This window comes from Telmatherina bonti, assembly GCF_933228915.1.
Source record: "Telmatherina bonti genome assembly, chromosome: 23".
Lineage (NCBI taxonomy): Eukaryota > Metazoa > Chordata > Actinopteri > Atheriniformes > Telmatherinidae > Telmatherina > Telmatherina bonti.
Window position 1 is genome coordinate 32,528,961 of NC_136632.1, and position 24,251 is coordinate 32,553,211.

At 41.9% G+C, this 24,251-nt stretch overlaps 1 protein-coding gene across 1 annotated transcript in view; it reads right to left on the reverse strand.

The window, feature by feature from the left end:
* The window catches only part of dennd6b (DENN/MADD domain containing 6B), a gene marked incomplete at its 5' end in the record, with an annotated part of 177,270 nt that overhangs the window by 7,557 nt on the left and 145,462 nt on the right, over positions 1–24,251 (reverse strand). The window contains one exon of the mRNA XM_079263437.1: positions 155–220. Coding sequence (XP_079119563.1) covers positions 155–220 — 66 coding nt within the window. The remainder of the gene's footprint in view (positions 1–154; positions 221–24,251) is intronic.

Here is a 24,251-nt window from a genome sequence, read left to right on the forward strand (position 1 = left end):
ACACACACACACACATCCATACACACACACACACATCCATTTACACACACACACACACACACACACACATCCATTTACACACACACAGATAAAGCTGCCACAAAAGCTGCAGGTAAAAACCGCGGTTGCAAATACGACTATAAGATACAGTTACCTGGTTTGGTGTCAAGTGTCTTCAATTTGGACAACTTCTTCAGTTTCAGCTGTTTTGGTAAATCACCTAGGTGAGAGCAGCAAGACACAGCCTGATGTGACGTTAACCAGATGAAACATTAACCAGATGTGAAGGTAACCAATTCAATTCAATTCAACTTTATTTATATAGCGTCAAATCACGGCAATGCCATCTCAAGACGCTTTACAGACAGAGGGGAAAACATAATGAAGGCCAATTCATAACAGCCTATATAAGGAAACCAACAGATTGAGTTGAGTCCAACTCAATCTCCCATCCTGAACAAGCACACTGGCGACAGTGGGAAGGAAAAAACTCCCTTTTAACAGGAAGGAAACCTCCGGCAGAACCCGGCTCAGGACAGGCAGCCATCTGCCTCTGCTGTGTGGGGGGAAGAGGACAGAAAGACAACAGACAACAGGAACTGCTACTCCCGGCCAGGGAGACCTGCTGAGACAGGAGACATACATGTTAATGATGCTACACTGTTGGGGGGGGGGGGTAAAAGAAAGAGATAAAGAGAAAAAGAAAGAAGCTCAGTGTATCAGGAAATGTCCCTCAGCAGTCTAAACCTATAGCAGCATAACTAAGGGATGCTAACCATCCCTAGCTATAGGACTTATCAAAAAGATAAGTCTTCAGCCTAGTCTTAAAGGTGGGGAGGGTGTCTGCTTCCCTAACACTAACTGGGAGCTTATTCCATAAGAGAGGGGCCTGATAACCAAAGGCTCTGCCTCCTGCTCGGCTCTTTGAGACTCTAGGAACCACAAGTAAGCCTGCAGTCTGCGAACGAAGTACTCTACTTGGTATATAAGGAACAATGAGGTCTTTGATATATAGTGGTGCCTGGTTGTGGAGGGCTTTATATGTAAGGAGAAGGATTTTAAATTCTATTCTAGATTCAACAGGCAGCCAATGAAGAGAGGCTAAAACTGGAGAAATATGATCTCTCATGCTGGTTCTGGTCAGGACTCTGGCTGCAGAATTCTGGATCAGCTGAAGGGTTTTCAGGGCATATTTAGGACAGCCCAGTAATAGAGAGTTACAGTAATCTAGTCTTGAAGTAACAAAAGCGTGAACCAGTTTTTCTGCATCACTCTGAGACAGAATGTCCCTAATTTTGGCTATATTACGTAAATGAAAGAAGGCTGTTTTAGTAACCTGCTTAATATGTGGACCAAAGGACAGGTCAGGGTCAAATATTACTCCAAGGTTTCTCACTGTAGCACTGGAAGCTAAAGTAATGCCATCCAGGTTCATTACAAAACTGGAAAATTTAGCTCTGAGTTTTTCAAATCCAACGAGAATTACTTCAGTCTTATCTGAGTTTAAGAGGAGAAAATTTCTAGACATCCAAGTCTTTATGTCTATGAGACAATTTTGTAGCCTATTGGGCTGATTTGTTTCATCTGGTTTAAAGGATAAGTATATCTGAGTATCATCTGCATAACAATGAAAGTTTATTCCATGCTGTCTAATAATTTTGCCTAAAGGGAGCATATATAGCGTGAAGAGTATTGGTCCAAGTACAGAACCTTGAGGAACTCCATGACTTACTGTAGTTTGGGAGGAGGACTTGTCATTTACATGAACAAACTGAAGTCTAGCAGATAAATATGATTTAAACCAGCTTAACGCTGTACCTGTAATTCCAATCACCTGTTCTAGTCTTTGTAACAGAATGTTATGATCGACTGTATCAAATGCAGCACTAAGATCAAGCAAGATAAGTACGGACACAAGTCCTTTGTCTGAGGCCATAAGAAGGTCATTAGTAACTTTCACCAATGCCGTCTCAGTGCTATGATGAGCTCTAAATCCTGACTGAAACTCTTTGAATAAATTATTTCTGCTCAGGTGGGCATGTAGCTGAGCTGAAACTATTTTCTCCAGAATTTTGGACATAAACGGGAGGTTAGATATAGGTCTATAATTTGCTATCACCTCTGGATCCAGAGATTGCTTTTTAAGTAAAGGCTTGATGACAGCAGTTTTAAATGATTGTGGTACATATCCTGTCACTAAAGACATATTGATAAGATTTAGTAGTGATGTATTAATTAAAGGGAAAATGTCCTTAAAGAGGCTCGTTGGGAGAGGGTCTAAGATACAGGTGGATGGTTTAGATGAAGCTATTATTTTAGTTAATTCATAGGGTTGGACAGGACAGAAACTATTTAGACACAAGTCAGATCCTGGTTCTAAGGATGCTTCGGAGACCACAACAGGCTCAACATTATAGGTAGAAGGAAGAATATTGTGAATTTGATCTCTAATAGTATCAATTTTATTCCTGAAAAAATACATGAAATCATCACAGCTAAGTGAGAAAGGAATACATGGCTCCACAGCGCTCCGGCTCCTAGTAAGCCTAGCTACAGTGCTGAAAAGAAACCGAGGGTTGTTTTTGTTTTCCTCTATCAATGATGAATAATAAGCTGTTCTTGCCGTACGTAAGGCTTTTTTGTATACAATTAAACTTTCTTTCCAGGTTAAGTGAGACTCCTCTAGTCCTGATGAACGCCATCTGTTTTCCAAACGCCTTGATGCCTGTTTTAGAGCTCGAAGCTGGGAATTAAACCAGGGAGCCTTCATAATCTTACCTAATTTCTTCTTCTTTAGGGGAGCAACATTATCCAAGGTTGTACGCATTGAAGCTGTTATAGTATCAGCATGTTGATCAATCTGAGCAGGAGTAAGGCTTAAAGGGGGACTCTGTCATGCTAACACATGGTAGAGGGGAAAAAATTGATTCAATTGATTGTTTAAATTTTGTAATATTATTGTCTGATAAACATCTACTATAGTAGAATTTATTTTTGGTCAGTGAGTAATCAAATAAAGTGAATTCAAAGGTTAACAAGAAGTGATCGGACAAGACAGGGTTTTGAGGAAAAACTTTGAGCTTATCAGTCTCAATACCAGATGTTAGAACCAGATCAAGAGTGTGACCATGAGAGTGAGTGGCTCCATGGACATTTTGTGAAAACCCAATTGAGTTTAGAATAGAGCTAAAGGAAATGTTTAAACTATCATTTTCATCGTCAACATGAATATTAAAATCACCTAGTACAATGACCTTATCAGTAGTCAGCACTAACTCAGACAAGAGATCAGAGAATTCGGTCAGAAACTCGGAGTAAGGTCCAGGTGGGCGATACACTGATGCTAAAAGGAGCGGTTTCTCTCAATTCCATTTTGGATGAGATAAATTTAATGTCAGGAATTCAAAGGATTTATAGTTAGTTTTGTGCTTAGGATTAATTAATCATTCTGACTGAAAAATAGCTGCAACACCTCCTCCTCTGCCTGTAGTTCTAGGAATGTGAAAGTTTAAATAGTTAGCTGGCGTAGCTTCATTAATACTAACATAATCCTCTTGCTGTAACCAGGTTTCTGTAAGACAGAATAAATCAATGTGGTGATCACCTATCAAGTCATTGACTAATAAAGACTTATTTGGGAGGGATCTAATATTCAGTAGGCCACACTTTATTGTCTTATTTTCAGATTTTATTAGATCCATTGTTTTTATTTTTATGAGGTTTTCACGATTAACCCCAGAAGTGTTTTTGTGTTGTTTAATTCTTACTGCTGGGAAGTTGTATAAGGTCGGAATGGGGTTTTGGGTGGGCGGCGGCAGGTGGGAAGCTGCAGAAAAGTGTGTAGGACTACAATTCTGCCTCCTGGTCCCAACCCTGAGTTGTCAATTTAGCTGACTAATAAAAGAGTCCATATTGCTAGATAAGAGAGCGGCTCCATCCAACGTGGGATGGATGCCATCTCTCCTAATAAGACCAGGCTTTCCCCAAAAAGCGCTCCAATTATCTATAAAGCCCACGTTGTTATCGGGACACCACCTAGACAACCAGCGGTTGAAGGATGACATGCGGCTAAACATGTCATCGCTGATTAAATTTGGCAAGGGACCAGAGAAAACTACGGAGTCCGACATGCTCTTGGCAAAGTTACACACCGAAGCAACATTCATTTTAGTGACCTCCGATTGGCGTAACCGGGTGTCGTTACCGCCGACGTGAATTACAATCTTACGGTATTTACGTTTAGCCTTAGCCAGCAGTTTCAAATACGATTCGACGTGGCCCGCTCTGGCCCCAGGAATGCATTTGACTATGGTCCCCGGTGTCTCTAGAGCCACGTTTCTGACTATGGAACTACCTATAATCAGGGTTTCTGCCTCAGCGGGTGTGTCGCCGAGCGGGGAAAATCTGTTAGAAACGTGAACAGGTCGGTGGTGGCCAGTGGGTTTTGGTTTGGGGCTACGCTTCCGCCTGACCGTCGTCCAGCCCGCCTCGGCTCCCGGCTGCGCGGGAACTGCTGAGGGACGGCTAGGTGGGCTAGCTGCCCTGGCTGGTAGCTCCGCACTGGCTAATGGGGGCTTGCTGACTAACTGCTTCCCTAACTGAGTGCGGAGCTGGGCTTCTAACTCACAGAGCCTCGCCTCCAAGGCTGCCAAGCTGCTACACTTAATACACCTACCGTTATCACTAAAGGAGGCGGAGGAGTAGCTAAACATCAGACACACCGAGCAAGAAAAGGCAAGGGACCGGGGTGTGGGAAGAGAGCTAGCAGCCATGCTAAAACCGAGTGCTTGAGCTGTTTAAGTCAGTAAACAGAAAGCCAAAGATCCCAAAAATAAATGCAATATATAGAACAGTGGTTTGGGAAGATATTGTGCGCTAAAGTGAGTGGTTGGTTAACAATAGATAGAAGTTAGAAAGAAGTTAAAGGAGCCAACGGCTCGTAGCAATCCGCAGTGATACACGCTAGGGAAACAGGAAATGACACAATACGTTACCGCAACGTCAGCGCGTTCCAACCAGATGTGACAAAAAACCATATGTGACATTAACCATGTGTGACGTTAACCAGATGTGACATTAACCAGATGTGACGTTAACCAGATGTAACATTACCAGATGCGACGTTAACCAGATGTGATGTTAACCAGATGTGACATTAACCAGATGTGACGTTAACCAGATGTGACGTTAACCAGATGTAAAGGTAACCAGATGCGACGTTAACCAGATGTGAAGGTAACCAGATGTGACGTTAACCAGATGCGACGTTAACCAGATGTGACGTTAACCAGATATGACGTTAACCAGATGCGACGTTAACCAGATGTGAAGGTAACCAGATGTGAAGGTAACCAGATGTGACGTTAACCAGATGTGACGTTAACCAGATGTGACGTTAACCAGATATGACGTTAACCAGATGTGACGTTAACCAGATGTGAAGGTAACCAGATGTGAAGGTAACCAGATGTGACATTAACCAGATGTGACACTAACCAGATATGACGTTAACCAGATGTGACGTTAACCAGATGCGACGTTAACCAGATGCGACGTTAACCAGATGTGAAGGTAACCAGATGTGAAGGTAACCAGATGTGACGTTAACCAGATGTGACGTTAACCAGATGCGACGTTAACCAGATGTGAAGGTAACCAGATGTGAAGGTAACCAGATGTGACGTTAACCAGATGTGACGTTAACCAGATGTGACGTTAACCAGATGTGACGTTACCAGATGTGACATTAACCAGATGTGACGTTAACCAGATGTGACACTAACCAGATATGACGTTAACCAGATGTGACGTTAACCAGATATGACGTTAACCAGATGTGACGTTAACCAGATGTGACGTTAACCAGATGTGACGCTAACCAGATGTGACATTAACCAGATGTAACATTACCAGATCCGACGTTAACCAGATGTGACATTAACCAGATGTAAAGGTAACCAGATATGACGTTAACCAGATGTGACGTTAACCAGATGTGACATTAACCAGATGTGACGCTAACCAGATGTAACATTAACCAGATGTGACGTTAACCAGATGTGACATTAACCAGATGTGACACTAACCAGATATGACGTTAACCAGATGTGACATTAACCAGATGTAACATTACCAGATGCGACGTTAACCAGATGTGATGTTAACCAGATGTGACATTAACCAGATGTAAAGGTAACCAGATGTAACATTAACCAGATGCGACGTTAACCAGATGTGAAGGTAACCAGATGTGACGTTAACCAGATGTGACGTTAACCAGATGTGACGTTAACCAAATATGACACTAACCAGATGTGACGTTAACCAGATGTAACATTAACCAGATGTGACACTACCCAGGTGTGACGTTAACCAGATGTGATGTTAACCAGATGTGATGTTAACCAGATGTGACACTAACCAGATGTGACGTTAACCAGATGTGACATTAACCAGATGTGACGCTAACCAGATGTAACATTAACCAGATGTGACGTTAACCAGATGTGACGTTAACTAGATGTGATGTTAACCAGATGCGACGTTAACCAGATGTGACACTAACCAGATGTGACACTAACCAGATGTGACACTAACCAGATGTGACACTAACCAGATGTGACGTTAACCAGGTGTGATGTTAACTAGATGTGACGCTAACCAGATGTAACATTAACCAGATGTGACGTTAACCAGATGTGACGTTAACCAGATGTGACATTAACCAGATGTGACGCTAACCAGATGTAACATTAACCAGATGTGACATTATCCAGATGTGACTTTAACCATGTGTGACATTAACCAGATGTGACGCTAACCAGATGTAACATTTACCAGATGTGACGTTAACCAGATGTGACGTTAACTAGATGTGACGCTAACCAGATGTGACACTACCCAGGTGTGACGTTAACCAGATGTGACATTAACCAGATGTGACACTAACCAGAAGTGACGTTAACCAGATGTGACATTAACCAGATGTGACGCTAACCAGATGTAACATTAACCAGATGTGACGTTAACCAGATGTGACGTTAACCAGATGTGACGTTAACCAGATGTGACACTAACCAGATGTGACGTTAACCAGATGTGACGTTAACCAGATGTGACATTAACCAGATGTGACACTAACCAGATGTGACACTAACCAGATATGACGTTAACCAGATGTGACATTAACCAGATGTGACATTAACCAGATGTGACACTAACCAGATATGACGTTAACCAGATGTGAAGGTAACCAGATGTGACGTTAACCAGATGTGACGTTAACCAGATGTAACATTAACCAGATGTGACGTTAACCAGATGTGACGTTAACCAGATGTGACATTAACCAGATATGACGTTAACCAAATGTGACGTTGACCAAATGTGACACTAACCAGATGTGACGCTAACCAGATGTAATATTAACCAGGTGTGACATTAACTAGATGTGACGCTAACCAGATGTGACGTTAACTAGATGTAACGTTAACCAGATGTGACATTAACCAGGTGTGACATTAACTAGATGTGACGTTAACCAGATGTGACATAAACCAGATGTGACGCTAACCAGATGTAACATTAACCAGATGTGACGTTAACCCGATGTGACGTTAACCAGGTGTGACGTTAACCAGATGTGACGCTAACCAGATGTGACGTTAACCAGATGTGACGTTAACCAGGTGTGACGTTAACTAGATGTGACGCTAACCAGATGTGACACTAACCAGATGTGACATTAACCAGATGTGACGTTAACCAAATATGACACTAACCAGATGTGACGTTAACCAAATATGACACTAACCACATGTAACGTTAACCAGATGTAACAATAACCAGATGTGACGCTAACCAGATGTAACATTAACCAGATGTGACATTACCCATGTGTGACGTTAACTAGATGTGACGCTAACCAGATGTGACACTAACCAGATGTGACACTAACCAGATGTGACATTAACCAGATGTGATGTTAACCAGATGTGACACTAACCAGATGTGACGTTAACCAGATGTAACATTAACCAGATGCGACGTTACCAGATGTGAAATTAACCAGATGTGACACTAACCAGATGTGACAGGAACCAGATGTGACGTTAACCAGATGTGACATTAACCAGATGTGACATTAACCAGATGTGACGCTAACCAGATGTAACGTTAACCAGATGTGACGTTAACCAGATGTAACATTAACCAGATGTGACACTAACCAGATGTGACACTAACCAGATGTGACGTTAACCAGATGTGACTTTAACCAGATGTGACACTAACCAAATGTGACACTAACCAGATGTGACAGTAACCAGATGTGACATTAACCAGATGTGACGTTAACCAGATGTGAAGGTAACCAGATGTGAAGGTAACCAGATGTGACGTTAACCAGATATGACGTTAACCAGATATGACACTAACCAGATGTGACGTTAACCAGATGTGACATTAACCAGATATGACGTTAACCAAATGTGACGTCAACCAAATGTGACGTTAACTAGATGTAACGTTAACCAGATGTGATATTAACCAGGTGTGACATTAACTAGATGTGACGCTAACCAGATGTGACGTTAACTAGATGTAACGCTAACCAGATGTGACACTAACCAGATGTGACGTTAACCAGATGTAACGTTAACCAGGTGTGACGTTAACTAGATGTGACACTAACCAGATGTGACGTTAACCAGATGTGACGTTAACCAGATGTGACGTTAACCAGATGTGACATTAACCAGATGTGACATTAACCAGATGTGACGTTAACCAAATATGACACTAACCAGATGTGACGTTAACCAAATATGACACTAACCAGATGTGACATTAACCAAATATGACACTAACCAGATGTGACGTTAACCAGATGTAACATTAACCAGATGTGACACTACCCAGGTGTGACGTTAACCAGATGTGACATTAACCAGATGTGATGTTAACCAGATGTGACACTAACCAGATGTGACGTTAACCAGATGTGACATTAACCAGATGTGACGCTAACCAGATGTAACATTAACCAGATGTGACGTTAACCAGATGTGACGTTAACTAGATGTGACGTTAACCAGATGTGACGTTAACTAGATGTGATGTTAACCAGATGCAACGTTAACCAGATGTGACACTAACCAGATGTGACGTTAACCAGGTGTGATGTTAACTAGATGTGACGCTAACCAGATGTAACATTAACCAGATGTGACGTTAACCAGATGTGACATTAACCAGATGTGACGCTAACCAGATGTAACATTAACCAGATGTGACGTTATCCAGATGTGACGTTAACCAGGTGTGACGTTAACCAGATGTGACGCTAACCAGATGTAACATTTACCAGATGTGACGTTAACCAGATGTGACACTAACCAGATATGACGTTAACCAGATGTTACGTTAACCAGATGTGACATTAACCAGATGTGACACTAACCAGATGTGACGTTAACCAGATGTGACATTAACCAGATGTGACATTAACCAGATGTGACGTTAACCAGATGTGACGTTAACCAGATGTGACACTAACCAGATATGACGTTAACCAGATGTGACGTTAACCAGATGTGACGTTAACCAGATGTGACGTTAACCAGATGCGACGTTAACCAGATGCGACGTTAACCAGATGTGACATTAACCAGATGTGACACTAACCAGATGTGACGTTAACCAGATGTGACGTTAACCAGATGTGACATTAACCAGATGTGACGCTAACCAGATGTAACATTAACCAGATGTGACGTTAACCAGATGTAACATTAACCAGATGTGACGTTAACCAGATGTGACATTAACCAGATGTGACATTAACCAGATGTGACGTTAACCAGATGTGACGTTAACCAAATATGACACTAACCAGATGTGACATTAACCAAATATGACACTAACCAGATGTGACGTTAACCAGATGTGACACTACCCAGGTGTGACGTTAACCAGATGTGATGTTAACCAGATGTGATGTTAACCAGATGTGACATTAACCAGATGTGACGCTAACCAGATGTAACATTAACCAGATGTGACGTTAACCAGATGTGACGCTAACTAGATGTGACGTTAACCAGATGCGACGTTAACCAGATGTGACACTAACCAGATGTGACACTAACCAGATGTGACGTTAACTAGATGTGACACTACCCAGGTGTGACGTTAACCAGATGTGATGTTAACCAGATGTGATGTTAACCAGATGTGACATTAACCAGATGTGACGCTAACCAGATGTAACATTAACCAGATGTGACGTTAACCAGATGTGACGCTAACTAGATGTGACGTTAACCAGATGCGACGTTAACCAGATGTGACACTAACCAGATGTGACACTAACCAGATGTGACGTTAACTAGATGTGACGCTAACCAGATGTGACGTTAACCAGATGTGACGTTAACCAGATGTGACGTTAACCAGATGTGACACTAACCAGATGTGACGCTAACCAGGTGTGACGTTAACCAGATGTGAAGCTAACCAGATGTAACATTTACCAGATGTGACGTTAACCAGATGTGACGTTAACTAGATGTGACGCTAACCAGATGTGACACTACCCAGGTGTGACGTTAACCAGATGTAACATTAACCAGATGTGACGCTAACCAGGTGTGACGTTAACCAGATGTGAAGCTAACCAGATGTAACATTTACCAGATGTGACGTTAACCAGATGTGACGTTAACTAGATGTGACGCTAACCAGATGTGACACTACCCAGGTGTGACGTTAACCAGATGTAACACTAACCAGATATGACGTTAACCAGATGTGACGTTAACCAGATGTGACATTAACCAGATGTGACATTAACCAGATGTGACACTAAGCAGATGTGACACTAACCAGATGTGACACTAACCAGATATGACGTTAACCAGATGTGACATTAACCAGATGTGACATTAACCAGATGTGAAGGTAACCAGATGTGAAGGTAACCAGATGTGACGTTAACCAGATGTGACGTTAACCAGATGTGACGCTAACCAGATGTGACGTTAACTAGAGCTAACGTTAACCAGATGTGACATTAACCAGGTGTGACATTAACTAGATGTGACGCTAACCAGATGTAACATTAACCAGATGTGACGTTAACCAGATGTGACGTTAACCAGATGTGACATAAACCAGATGTGACGCTAACCAGATGTAACATTAACCAGATGTGACGTTAACCCGATGTGACGTTAACCAGGTGTGACGTTAACCAGATGTGACGCTAACCAGATGTGACATTAACCAGATGTGACGTTAACCAGATGTGACGCTAACCAGATGTGACACTAACCAGATGTGACATTAACCAGATGTGACGTTAACCAAATATGACACTAACCAGATGTGACGTTAACCAAATATGACACTAACCACATGTAACGTTAACCAGATGTAACATTAACCAGATGTGACGCTAACCAGATGTAACATTAACCAGATGTGACATTACCCAGGTGTGACGTTAACTAGATGTGACGCTAACCAGATGTGACACTAACCAGATGTGACACTAACCAGGTGTGACGTTAACTAGATGTGACGCTAACCAGATGTGACACTAACCAGATGTGACACTAACCAGATGTGACATTAACCAGATGTGATGTTAACCAGATGTGACACTAACCAGATGTGACGTTAACCAGATGTAACATTAACCAGATGCGACGTTACCAGATGTGAAACTAACCAGATGTGACAGGAACCAGATGTGACGTTAACCAAATGTGACATTAACCAGATGTGACGCTAACCAGATGTAACGTTAACCAGATGTGACATTAACCAGATGTAACATTAACCAGATGTGACACTAACCAGATGTGACACTAACCAGATGTGACGTTAACCAGATGTGACACTAACCAAATGTGACACTAACCAGATGTGACATTAACCAGATGTGACATTAACCAGATGTGACGTTAACCAGATGTGAAGGTAACCAGATATGAAGGTAACCAGATGTGATGTTAACCAGATATGACGTTAACCAGATGTGACGTTAACCAGATGTGACGTTAACCAGATGTGACATTAACCAGATGTGACGTTAACCAGATGTGAAGGTAACCAGATATGAAGGTAACCAGATGTGATGTTAACCAGATATGACGTTAACCAGATGTGACGTTAACCAGATGTGACGTTAACCAGATGTGACGTTAACCAGATGTGACGTTAACCAAATGTGACGTTAACCAAATGTGACGTTGACAAAATGTGACGTCAACCAAATGTGACGTTAACTAGATGTAACGTTAACCAGATGTGATATTAACCAGGTGTGACATTAACTAGATGTGACGCTAACCAGATGTGACGTTAACTAGATGTAACGCTAACCAGGTGTGACGTTAACTAGATGTGACGTTAACTAGATGTGATGTTAACCAGATGCAACGTTAACCAGATGTGACACTAACCAGATGTGACGTTAACCAGGTGTGATGTTAACTAGATGTGACGCTAACCAGATGTGACGTTAACCAGATGTGACGTTAACCAGATGTGACATTAACCAGATGTGACGCTAACCAGATGTAACATTAACCAGATGTGACGTTATCCAGATGTGACGTTAACCAGGTGTGACGTTAACCAGATGTGACGCTAACCAGATGTAACATTTACCAGATGTGACGTTAACCAGATGTGACGTTAACTAGATGTGACGCTAACCAGATGTGACACTACCCAGGTGTGACGTTAACCAGATGTGACATTAACCAGATGTGACACTAACCAGATATGACGTTAACCAGATGTGACGTTAACCAGATGTGACGTTAACCAGATGTGACACTAACCAGATGTGACGTTAACCAGATGTGACGTTAACCAGATGTGACGTTAACCAGATGTAACGTTAACCAGATGTGACGTTAACCAGATGTGACGTTAACCAGATGTGACATTAACCAGATGTGACGTTAACCAGATATGACGTTAACCAAATGTGACGTTAACCAAATGTGACGTTAACCAAATGTGACGTTAACCAAATGTGACGTTAACTAGATGTAACGTTAACCAGATGTGATATTAACCAGGTGTGACATTAACTAGATGTGACGCTAACCAGATGTGACGTTAACCAGATGTGACGTTAACCAGATGTGACATTAACCAGATGTCACGCTAACCAGATGTAACATTAACCAGATGTGACGTTAACCCGATGTGACGTTAACTAGGTGTGACGTTAACCAGATGTGACGCTAACCAGATGTGACATCGACCAGATGTGACGTTAACCAGATGTGACGTTAACCAGGTGTGACGTTAACTAGATGTGACGCTAACCAGATGTGACGTTAACCAGATGTAACATTAACCAGATGTGATGTTAACCCGATGTGACGTTAACTAGGTGTGACGCTAACCAGATGTGACATTAACCAGATGTGACGTTAACCAAATATGACACTAACCAGATGTGACGTTAACCAAATATGACACTAACCAGATGTAACGTTAACCAGATGTAACATTAACCAGATGTGACACTACCCAGGTGTGACGTTAACTAGATGTAACATTAACCAGATGTGACATTACCCAGGTGTGACGTTAACTAGATGTGACGCTAACCAGATGTGACATTAACCAGATGTGACACTAACCAGATATGACGTTAACCAGATGTGACATTAACCAGATGTGACATTAACCAGATGTGACGTTAACCAGATGTGACGTTAACCAGATGTGACACTAACCAGATGTGACACTAACCAGATATGACGTTAACCAGATGTGACGTTAACCAGATGTGACACTAACCAGATATGACGTTAACCAGATGTGACATTAACCAGATGTGACGTTAACCAGATGTGACGTTAACCAGATGTGACGTTAACCAGATGTGACACTAACCAGATGTGACACTAACCAGATATGACGTTAACCAGATGTGACGTTAACCAGATGTGACGTTAACCAGATGCGACGTTAACCAGATGCGACGTTAACCAGATGCGACGTTAACCAGATGTGACACTACCCAGGTGTGACGTTAACCAGATGTGACATTAACCAGATGTGACACTAACCAGATATGACGTTAACCAGATGTGACGTTAACCAGATGTGACGTTAACCAGATGTGACACTAACCAGATGTGACGTTAACCAGATGTGACGTTAACCAGATGTGACGTTAACCAGATGTAACGTTAACCAGATGTGACGTTAACCAGATGTGACGTTAACCAGATGTGACGTTAACCAGATGTGACGCTAACCAGATGTAACATTAACCAGATGTGACGCTAACTAGATGTGACGTTAACCAGATGCGACGTTAACCAGATGTGACACTAACCAGATGTGACACTAACCAGATGTGACGTTAACTAGATGTGACGCTAACCAGATGTGACGCTAACCAGATGTGACGTTAACCAGATGTGACGTTAACCAGATGTGACGTTAACCAGATGTGACACTAACCAGATGTGACGCTAACCAGGTGTGACGTTAACCAGATGTGAAGCTAACCAGATGTAACATTTACCAGATGTGACGTTAACCAGATGTGACGTTAACTAGATGTGACGCTAACCAGATGTGACACTACCCAGGTGTGACGTTAACCAGATGTGACATTAACCAGATGTGATGTTAACCAGATGTGACACTAACCAGAAGTGACGTTAACCAGATGTCACAAAAAACCAGATGTGACGCTAACCAGATGCGACGTTAACCAGATGTGATGTTAACCAGATGTGACGTTAACCAGATGTGACGTTAACCAGATGTGACACTAACCAGATATGACGTTAACCAGATGTGACGTTAACCAGATGTGACATTAACCAGATGTGACGTTAACCAGATGTAACATTAACCAGATGTGACACTAACCAGATATGACGTTAACCAGATGTGACGTTAACCAGATGTGACATTAACCAGATGTGACATTAACCAGATGTGACACTAAGCAGATGTGACACTAACCAGATGTGACACTAACCAGATATGACGTTAACCAGATGTGACATTAACCAGATGTGACATTAACCAGATGTGACACTAACCAGATATGACGTTAACCAGATGTGAAGGTAACCAGATGTGAAGGTAACCAGATGTGACGTTAACCAGATGTGACGTTAACCAGATGTGACGCTAACCAGATGTGACGTTAACTAGAGCTAACGTTAACCAGATGTGACATTAACCAGGTGTGACATTAACTAGATGTGACGCTAACCAGATGTAACATTAACCAGATGTGACGTTAACCAGATGTGACGTTAACCAGATGTGACATAAACCAGATGTGACGCTAACCAGATGTAACATTAACCAGATGTGACGTTAACCCGATGTGACGTTAACCAGGTGTGACGTTAACCAGATGTGACGCTAACCAGATGTGACATTAACCAGATGTGACGTTAACCAGATGTGACGCTAACCAGATGTGACACTAACCAGATGTGACATTAACCAGATGTGACGTTAACCAAATATGACACTAACCAGATGTGACGTTAACCAAATATGACACTAACCACATGTAACGTTAACCAGATGTAACATTGACCAGATGTGACGCTAACCAGATGTAACATTAACCAGATGTGACATTACCCAGGTGTGACGTTAACTAGATGTGACGCTAACCAGATGTGACACTAACCAGATGTGACATTAACCAGGTGTGACGTTAACTAGATGTGACGCTAACCAGATGTGACACTAACCAGATGTGACATTAACCAGATGTGATGTTAACCAGATGTGACACTAACCAGATGTGACGTTAACCAGATGTGACGTTAACCAGATGTGACATTAACCAGATGTGACATTAACCAGATGTGACATTAACCAGATGTGACGCTAACCAGATGTGACACTAACCAGATGTGACACTAACCAGATGTGACGTTAACCAGATGTAACATTAACCAGATGTGACACTAACCAGATATGACGTTAACCAGATGTGACGTTAACCAGATGTGACATTAACCAGATGTGACATTAACCAGATGTGACACTAAGCAGATGTGACACTAACCAGATGTGACACTAACCAGATATGACGTTAACCAGATGTGACCTTAACCAGATGTGACATTAACCAGATGTGACACTAACCAGATATGACGTTAACCAGATGTGAAGGTAACCAGATGTGAAGGTAACCAGATGTGACGTTAACCAGATGTGACGTTAACCAGATGTGACGCTAACCAGATGTGACGTTAACTAGAGCTAACGTTAACCAGATGTGACATTAACCAGGTGTGACATTAACTAGATGTGACGCTAACCAGATGTAACATTAACCAGATGTGACGTTAACCAGATGTGACGTTAACCAGATGTGACATAAACCAGATGTGACGCTAACCAGATGTAACATTAACCAGATGTGACGTTAACCCGATGTGACGTTAACCAGGTGTGACGTTAACCAGATGTGACGCTAACCAGATGTGACGCTAACCAGATGTGACGTTAACCAGATGTGACGCTAACCAGATGTGACACTAACCAGATGTGACATTAACCAGATGTGACGTTAACCAAATATGACACTAACCAGATGTGACGTTAACCAAATATGACACTAACCACATGTAACGTTAACCAGATGTAACATTAAGCAGATGTGACGCTAACCAGATGTAACATTAACCAGATGTGACATTACCCAGGTGTGACGTTAACTAGATGTGACGCTAACCAGATGTGACACTAACCAGATGTGACACTAACCAGATGTGACATTAACCAGGTGTGACGTTAACTAGATGTGACGCTAACCAGATGTGACACTAACCAGATGTGACACTAACCAGATGTGACATTAACCAGATGTGATGTTAACCAGATGTGACGCTAACCAGATGTGACATTAACCAGATGTGACGCTAACCAGATGTAACGTTAACCAGATGTGACATTAACCAGATGTAACATTAACCAGATGTGACACTAACCAGATGTGACACTAACCAGATGTGACGTTAACCAGATGTGACACTAACCAAATGTGACACTAACCAGATGTGACATTAACCAGATGTGACATTAACCAGATGTGACGTTAACCAGATGTGAAGGTAACCAGATATGAAGGTAACCAGATGTGATGTTAACCAGATATGACGTTAACCAGATGTGACGTTAACCAGATGTGACGTTAACCAGATGTGACATTAACCAGATATGACGTTAACCAAATGTGACGTTAACCAAATGTGACGTTGACAAAATGTGACGTCAACCAAATGTGACGTTAACTAGATGTAACGTTAACCAGATGTGATATTAACCAGGTGTGACATTAACTAGATGTGACGCTAACCAGATGTGACGTTAACTAGATGTAACGCTAACCAGGTGTGATGTTAACTAGATGTGACGCTAACCAGATGTGACGTTAACCAGATGTGACGTTAACCAGATGTGACATTAACCAGATGTGACGTTAACCAGATGTGACACTAACCAGATATGACGTTAACCAGATGTGACGTTAACCAGATGTGACATTAACCAGATGTGACGTTAACCAGATGTAACATTAACCAGATGTGACACTAACCAGATATGACGTTAACCAGATGTGACGTTAACCAGATGTGACATTAACCAGATGTGACATTAACCAGATGTGACACTAAGCAGATGTGACACTAACCAGATGTGACACTAACCAGATATGACGTTAACCAGATGTGACATTAACCAGATGTGACATTAACCAGATGTGACACTAACCAGATATGACGTTAACCAGATGTGAAGGTAACCAGATGTGAAGGTAACCAGATGTGACGTTAACCAGATGTGACGTTAACCAGATGTGACGCTAACCAGATGTGACGTTAACTAGAGCTAACGTTAACCAGATGTGACATTAACCAGGTGTGACATTAACTAGATGTGACGCTAACCAGATGTAACATTAACCAGATGTGACGTTAACCAGATGTGACGTTAACCAGATGTGACATAAACCAGATGTGACGCTAACCAGATGTAACATTAACCAGATGTGACGTTAACCCGATGTGACGTTAACCAGGTGTGACGTTAACCAGATGTGACGCTAACCAGATGTGACATTAACCAGATGTGACGTTAACCAGATGTGACGCTAACCAGATGTGACACTAACCAGATGTGACATTAACCAGATGTGACGTTAACCAAATATGACACTAACCAGATGTGACGTTAACCAAATATGACACTAACCACATGTAACGTTAACCAGATGTAACATTGACCAGATGTGACGCTAACCAGATGTAACATTAACCAGATGTGACATTACCCAGGTGTGACGTTAACTAGATGTGACGCTAACCAGATGTGACACTAACCAGATGTGACATTAACCAGGTGTGACGTTAACTAGATGTGACGCTAACCAGATGTGACACTAACCAGATGTGACATTAACCAGATGTGATGTTAACCAGATGTGACACTAACCAGATGTGACGTTAACCAGATGTGACGTTAACCAGATGTGACATTAACCAGATGTGACATTAACCAGATGTGACATTAACCAGATGTGACGCTAACCAGATGTGACACTAACCAGATGTGACACTAACCAGATGTGACGTTAACCAGATGTAACATTAACCAGATGTGACACTAACCAGATATGACGTTAACCAGATGTGACGTTAACCAGATGTGACATTAACCAGATGTGACATTAACCAGATGTGACACTAAGCAGATGTGACACTAACCAGATGTGACACTAACCAGATATGACGTTAACCAGATGTGACCTTAACCAGATGTGACATTAACCAGATGTGACACTAACCAGATATGACGTTAACCAGATGTGAAGGTAACCAGATGTGAAGGTAACCAGATGTGACGTTAACCAGATGTGACGTTAACCAGATGTGACGCTAACCAGATGTGACGTTAACTAGAGCTAACGTTAACCAGATGTGACATTAACCAGGTGTGACATTAACTAGATGTGACGCTAACCAGATGTAACATTAACCAGATGTGACGTTAACCAGATGTGACGTTAACCAGATGTGACATAAACCAGATGTGACGCTAACCAGATGTAACATTAACCAGATGTGACGTTAACCCGATGTGACGTTAACCAGGTGTGACGTTAACCAGATGTGACGCTAACCAGATGTGACGCTAACCAGATGTGACGTTAACCAGATGTGACGCTAACCAGATGTGACACTAACCAGATGTGACATTAACCAGATGTGACGTTAACCAAATATGACACTAACCAGATGTGACGTTAACCAAATATGACACTAACCACATGTAACGTTAACCAGATGTAACATTAAGCAGATGTGACGCTAACCAGATGTAACATTAACCAGATGTGACATTACCCAGGTGTGACGTTAACTAGATGTGACGCTAACCAGATGTGACACTAACCAGATGTGACACTAACCAGATGTGACATTAACCAGGTGTGACGTTAACTAGATGTGACGCTAACCAGATGTGACACTAACCAGATGTGACACTAACCAGATGTGACATTAACCAGATGTGATGTTAACCAGATGTGACGCTAACCAGATGTGACATTAACCAGATGTGACGCTAACCAGATGTAACGTTAACCAGATGTGACATTAACCAGATGTAACATTAACCAGATGTGACACTAACCAGATGTGACACTAACCAGATGTGACGTTAACCAGATGTGACACTAACCAAATGTGACACTAACCAGATGTGACATTAACCAGATGTGACATTAACCAGATGTGACGTTAACCAGATGTGAAGGTAACCAGATATGAAGGTAACCAGATGTGATGTTAACCAGATATGACGTTAACCAGATGTGACGTTAACCAGATGTGACGTTAACCAGATGTGACATTAACCAGATATGACGTTAACCAAATGTGACGTTAACCAAATGTGACGTTGACAAAATGTGACGTCAACCAAATGTGACGTTAACTAGATGTAACGTTAACCAGATGTGATATTAACCAGGTGTGACATTAACTAGATGTGACGCTAACCAGATGTGACGTTAACTAGATGTAACGCTAACCAGGTGTGATGTTAACTAGATGTGACGCTAACCAGATGTGACGTTAACCAGATGTGACGTTAACCAGATGTGACATTAACCAGATGTGACGCTAACCAGATGTAACATTAACCAGATGTGACGTTATCCAGATGTGACGTTAACCAGGTGTGACGTTAACCAGATGTGACGCTAACCAGATGTAACATTTACCAGATGTGACGTTAACCAGATGTGACGTTAACTAGATGTGACGCTAACCAGATGTGACACTACCCAGGTGTGACGTTAACCAGATGTGACATTAACCAGATGTGACACTAACCAGATATGACGTTAACCAGATGTGACGTTAACCAGATGTGACGTTAACCAGATGTGACACTAACCAGATGTGACACTAACCAGATGTGACGTTAACCAGATGTGACGTTAACCAGATGTGACGTTAACCAGATGTGACGTTAACCAGATGTGACATTAACCAGATGTGACATTAACCAGATATGACGTTAACCAAATGTGACGTTAACCAAATGTGACGCTAACCAGATGTGACGTTAACTAGATGTAACGTTAACCAGATGTGATATTAACCAGGTGTGACATTAACTAGATGTGACGCTAACCAGATGTGACGTTAACCAGATGTGACGTTAACCAGATGTGACATTAACCAGATGTCACGCTAACCAGATGTAACATTAACCAGATGTGACGTTAACCCGATGTGACGTTAACTAGGTGTGACGTTAACCAGATGTGACGCTAACCAGATGTGACATTGACCAGATGTGACGTTAACCAGATGTGACGTTAACCAGGTGTGACGTTAACTAGATGTGACGCTAACCAGATGTGACATTAACCAGATGTAACATTAACCAGATGTGATGTTAACCCGATGTGACGTTAACTAGGTGTGACGCTAACCAGATGTGACATTAACCAGATGTGACGTTAACCAAATATGACACTAACCAGATGTGACGTTAACCAAATATGACACTAACCAGATGTAACGTTAACCAGATGTGATATTAACCAGATGTGACGTTAACCAGGTGTGACGTTAACTAGATGTGACGCTAACCAGATGTGACATTAACCAGATGTGACACTAACCAGATATGACGTTAACCAGATGTGACATTAACCAGATGTGACGTTAACCAGATGTGACGTTAACCAGATGTGACGTTAACCAGATGTGACACTAACCAGATGTGACACTAACCAGATATGACGTTAACCAGATGTGACGTTAACCAGATGTGACGTTAACCAGATGCGACGTTAACCAGATGCGACGTTAACCAGATGCGACGTTAACCAGATGTGACACTACCCAGGTGTGACGTTAACCAGATGTGACATTAACCAGATGTGACGTTAACCAGATGTGACGTTAACCAGATGTGACGTTAACCAGATGTGACGTTAACCAGATGTGACGTTAACCAGATGTGACGTTAACCAGATGTAACGTTAACCAGATGTGACGTTAACCAGATGTGACGTTAACCAGATGTGACATTAACCAGATGTGACGTTAACCAGATATGACGTTAACCAAATGTGACGTTAACCAAATGTGACGTTAACCAAATGTGACGTTAACCAAATGTGACGTTAACCAAATGTGACGTTAACTAGATGTAACGTTAACCAGATGTGATATTAACCAGGTGTGACATTAACTAGATGTGACGCTAACCAGATGTGACGTTAACCAGATGTGACGTTAACCAGATGTGACATTAACCAGATGTCACGCTAACCAGATGTAACATTAACCAGATGTGACGTTAACCCGATGTGACGTTAACTAGGTGTGACGTTAACCAGATGTGACGCTAACCAGATGTGACATCGACCAGATGTGACGTTAACCAGATGTGACGTTAACCAGGTGTGACGTTAACTAGATGTGACGCTAACCAGATGTGACATTAACCAGATGTAACATTAACCAGATGTGATGTTAACCCGATGTGACGTTAACTAGGTGTGACGCTAACCAGATGTGACATTAACCAGATGTGACGTTAACCAAATATGACACTAACCAGATGTGACGTTAACCAAATATGACACTAACCAGATGTAACGTTAACCAGATGTAACATTAACCAGATGTGACACTACCCAGGTGTGACGTTAACTAGATGTAACATTAACCAGATGTGACATTACCCAGGTGTGACGTTAACTAGATGTGACGCTAACCAGATGTGACATTAACCAGATGTGACACTAACCAGATATGACGTTAACCAGATGTGACATTAACCAGATGTGACATTAACCAGATGTGACGTTAACCAGATGTGACGTTAACCAGATGTGACACTAACCAGATGTGACACTAACCAGATATGACGTTAACCAGATGTGACGTTAACCAGATGTGACGTTAACCAGATGTGACGTTAACCAGATGCGACGTTAACCAGATGCGACGTTAACCAGATGTGACATTAACCAGATGTGACACTAACCAGATATGACGTTAACCAGATGTGACGTTAACCAGATGTGACATTAACCAGATGTGACGCTAACCAGATGTAACATTAACCAGATGTGACGTTAACCAGATGTAACATTAACCAGATGTGACGTTAACCAGATGTGACATTAACCAGATGTGACATTAACCAGATGTGACGTTAACCAGATGTGACGTTAACCAGATGTGACGTTAACCAAATATGACACTAACCAGATGTGACATTAACCAAATATGACACTAACCAGATGTGACATTAACCAAATATGACACTAACCAGATGTGACGTTAACCAGATGTGACACTACCCAGGTGTGACGTTAACCAGATGTGATGTTAACCAGATGTGACGTTAACCAGATGTGACGCTAACCAGATGTAACATTAACCAGATGTGACGCTAACTAGATGTGACGTTAACCAGATGCGACGTTAACCAGATGTGACACTAACCAGATGTGACACTAACCAGATGTGACGTTAACTAGATGTGACGCTAACCAGATGTGACGCTAACCAGATGTGACGTTAACTAGATGTGACGCTAACCAGATGTGACGCTAACCAGATGTGACGTTAACCAGATGTGACGTTAACCAGATGTGACGTTAACCAGATGTGACACTAACCAGATGTGACGCTAACCAGGTGTGACGTTAACCAGATGTGAAGCTAACCAGATGTAACATTTACCAGATGTGACGTTAACCAGATGTGACGTTAACTAGATGTGACGCTAACCAGATGTGACACTACCCAGGTGTGACGTTAACCAGATGTGACATTAACCAGATGTGATGTTAACCAGATGTGACACTAACCAGAAGTGACGTTAACCAGATGTCACAAAAAACCAGATGTGACGCTAACCAGATGCGACGTTAACCAGATGTGATGTTAACCAGATGTGACGTTAACCAGATGTGACATTAACCAGATGTGACACTAACCAGATATGACGTTAACCAGATGTGACGTTAACCAGATGTGACATTAACCAGATGTGACGTTAACCAGATGTAACATTAACCAGATGTGACACTAACCAGATATGACGTTAACCAGATGTGACGTTAACCAGATGTGACATTAACCAGATGTGACATTAACCAGATGTGACACTAAGCAGATGTGACACTAACCAGATGTGACACTAACCAGATATGACGTTAACCAGATGTGACATTAACCAGATGTGACATTAACCAGATGTGACACTAACCAGATATGACGTTAACCAGATGTGAAGGTAACCAGATGTGAAGGTAACCAGATGTGACGTTAACCAGATGTGACGTTAACCAGATGTGACATTAACCAGATGTGACACTAACCAGATATGACGTTAACCAGATGTGAAGGTAACCAGATGTGAAGGTAACCAGATGTGACGTTAACCAGATGTGACGTTAACCAGATGTGACGCTAACCAGATGTGACGTTAACTAGAGCTAACGTTAACCAGATGTGACATTAACCAGGTGTGACATTAACTAGATGTGACGCTAACCAGATGTAACATTAACCAGATGTGACGTTAACCAGATGTGACGTTAACCAGATGTGACATAAACCAGATGTGACGCTAACCAGATGTAACATTAACCAGATGTGACGTTAACCCGATGTGACGTTAACCAGGTG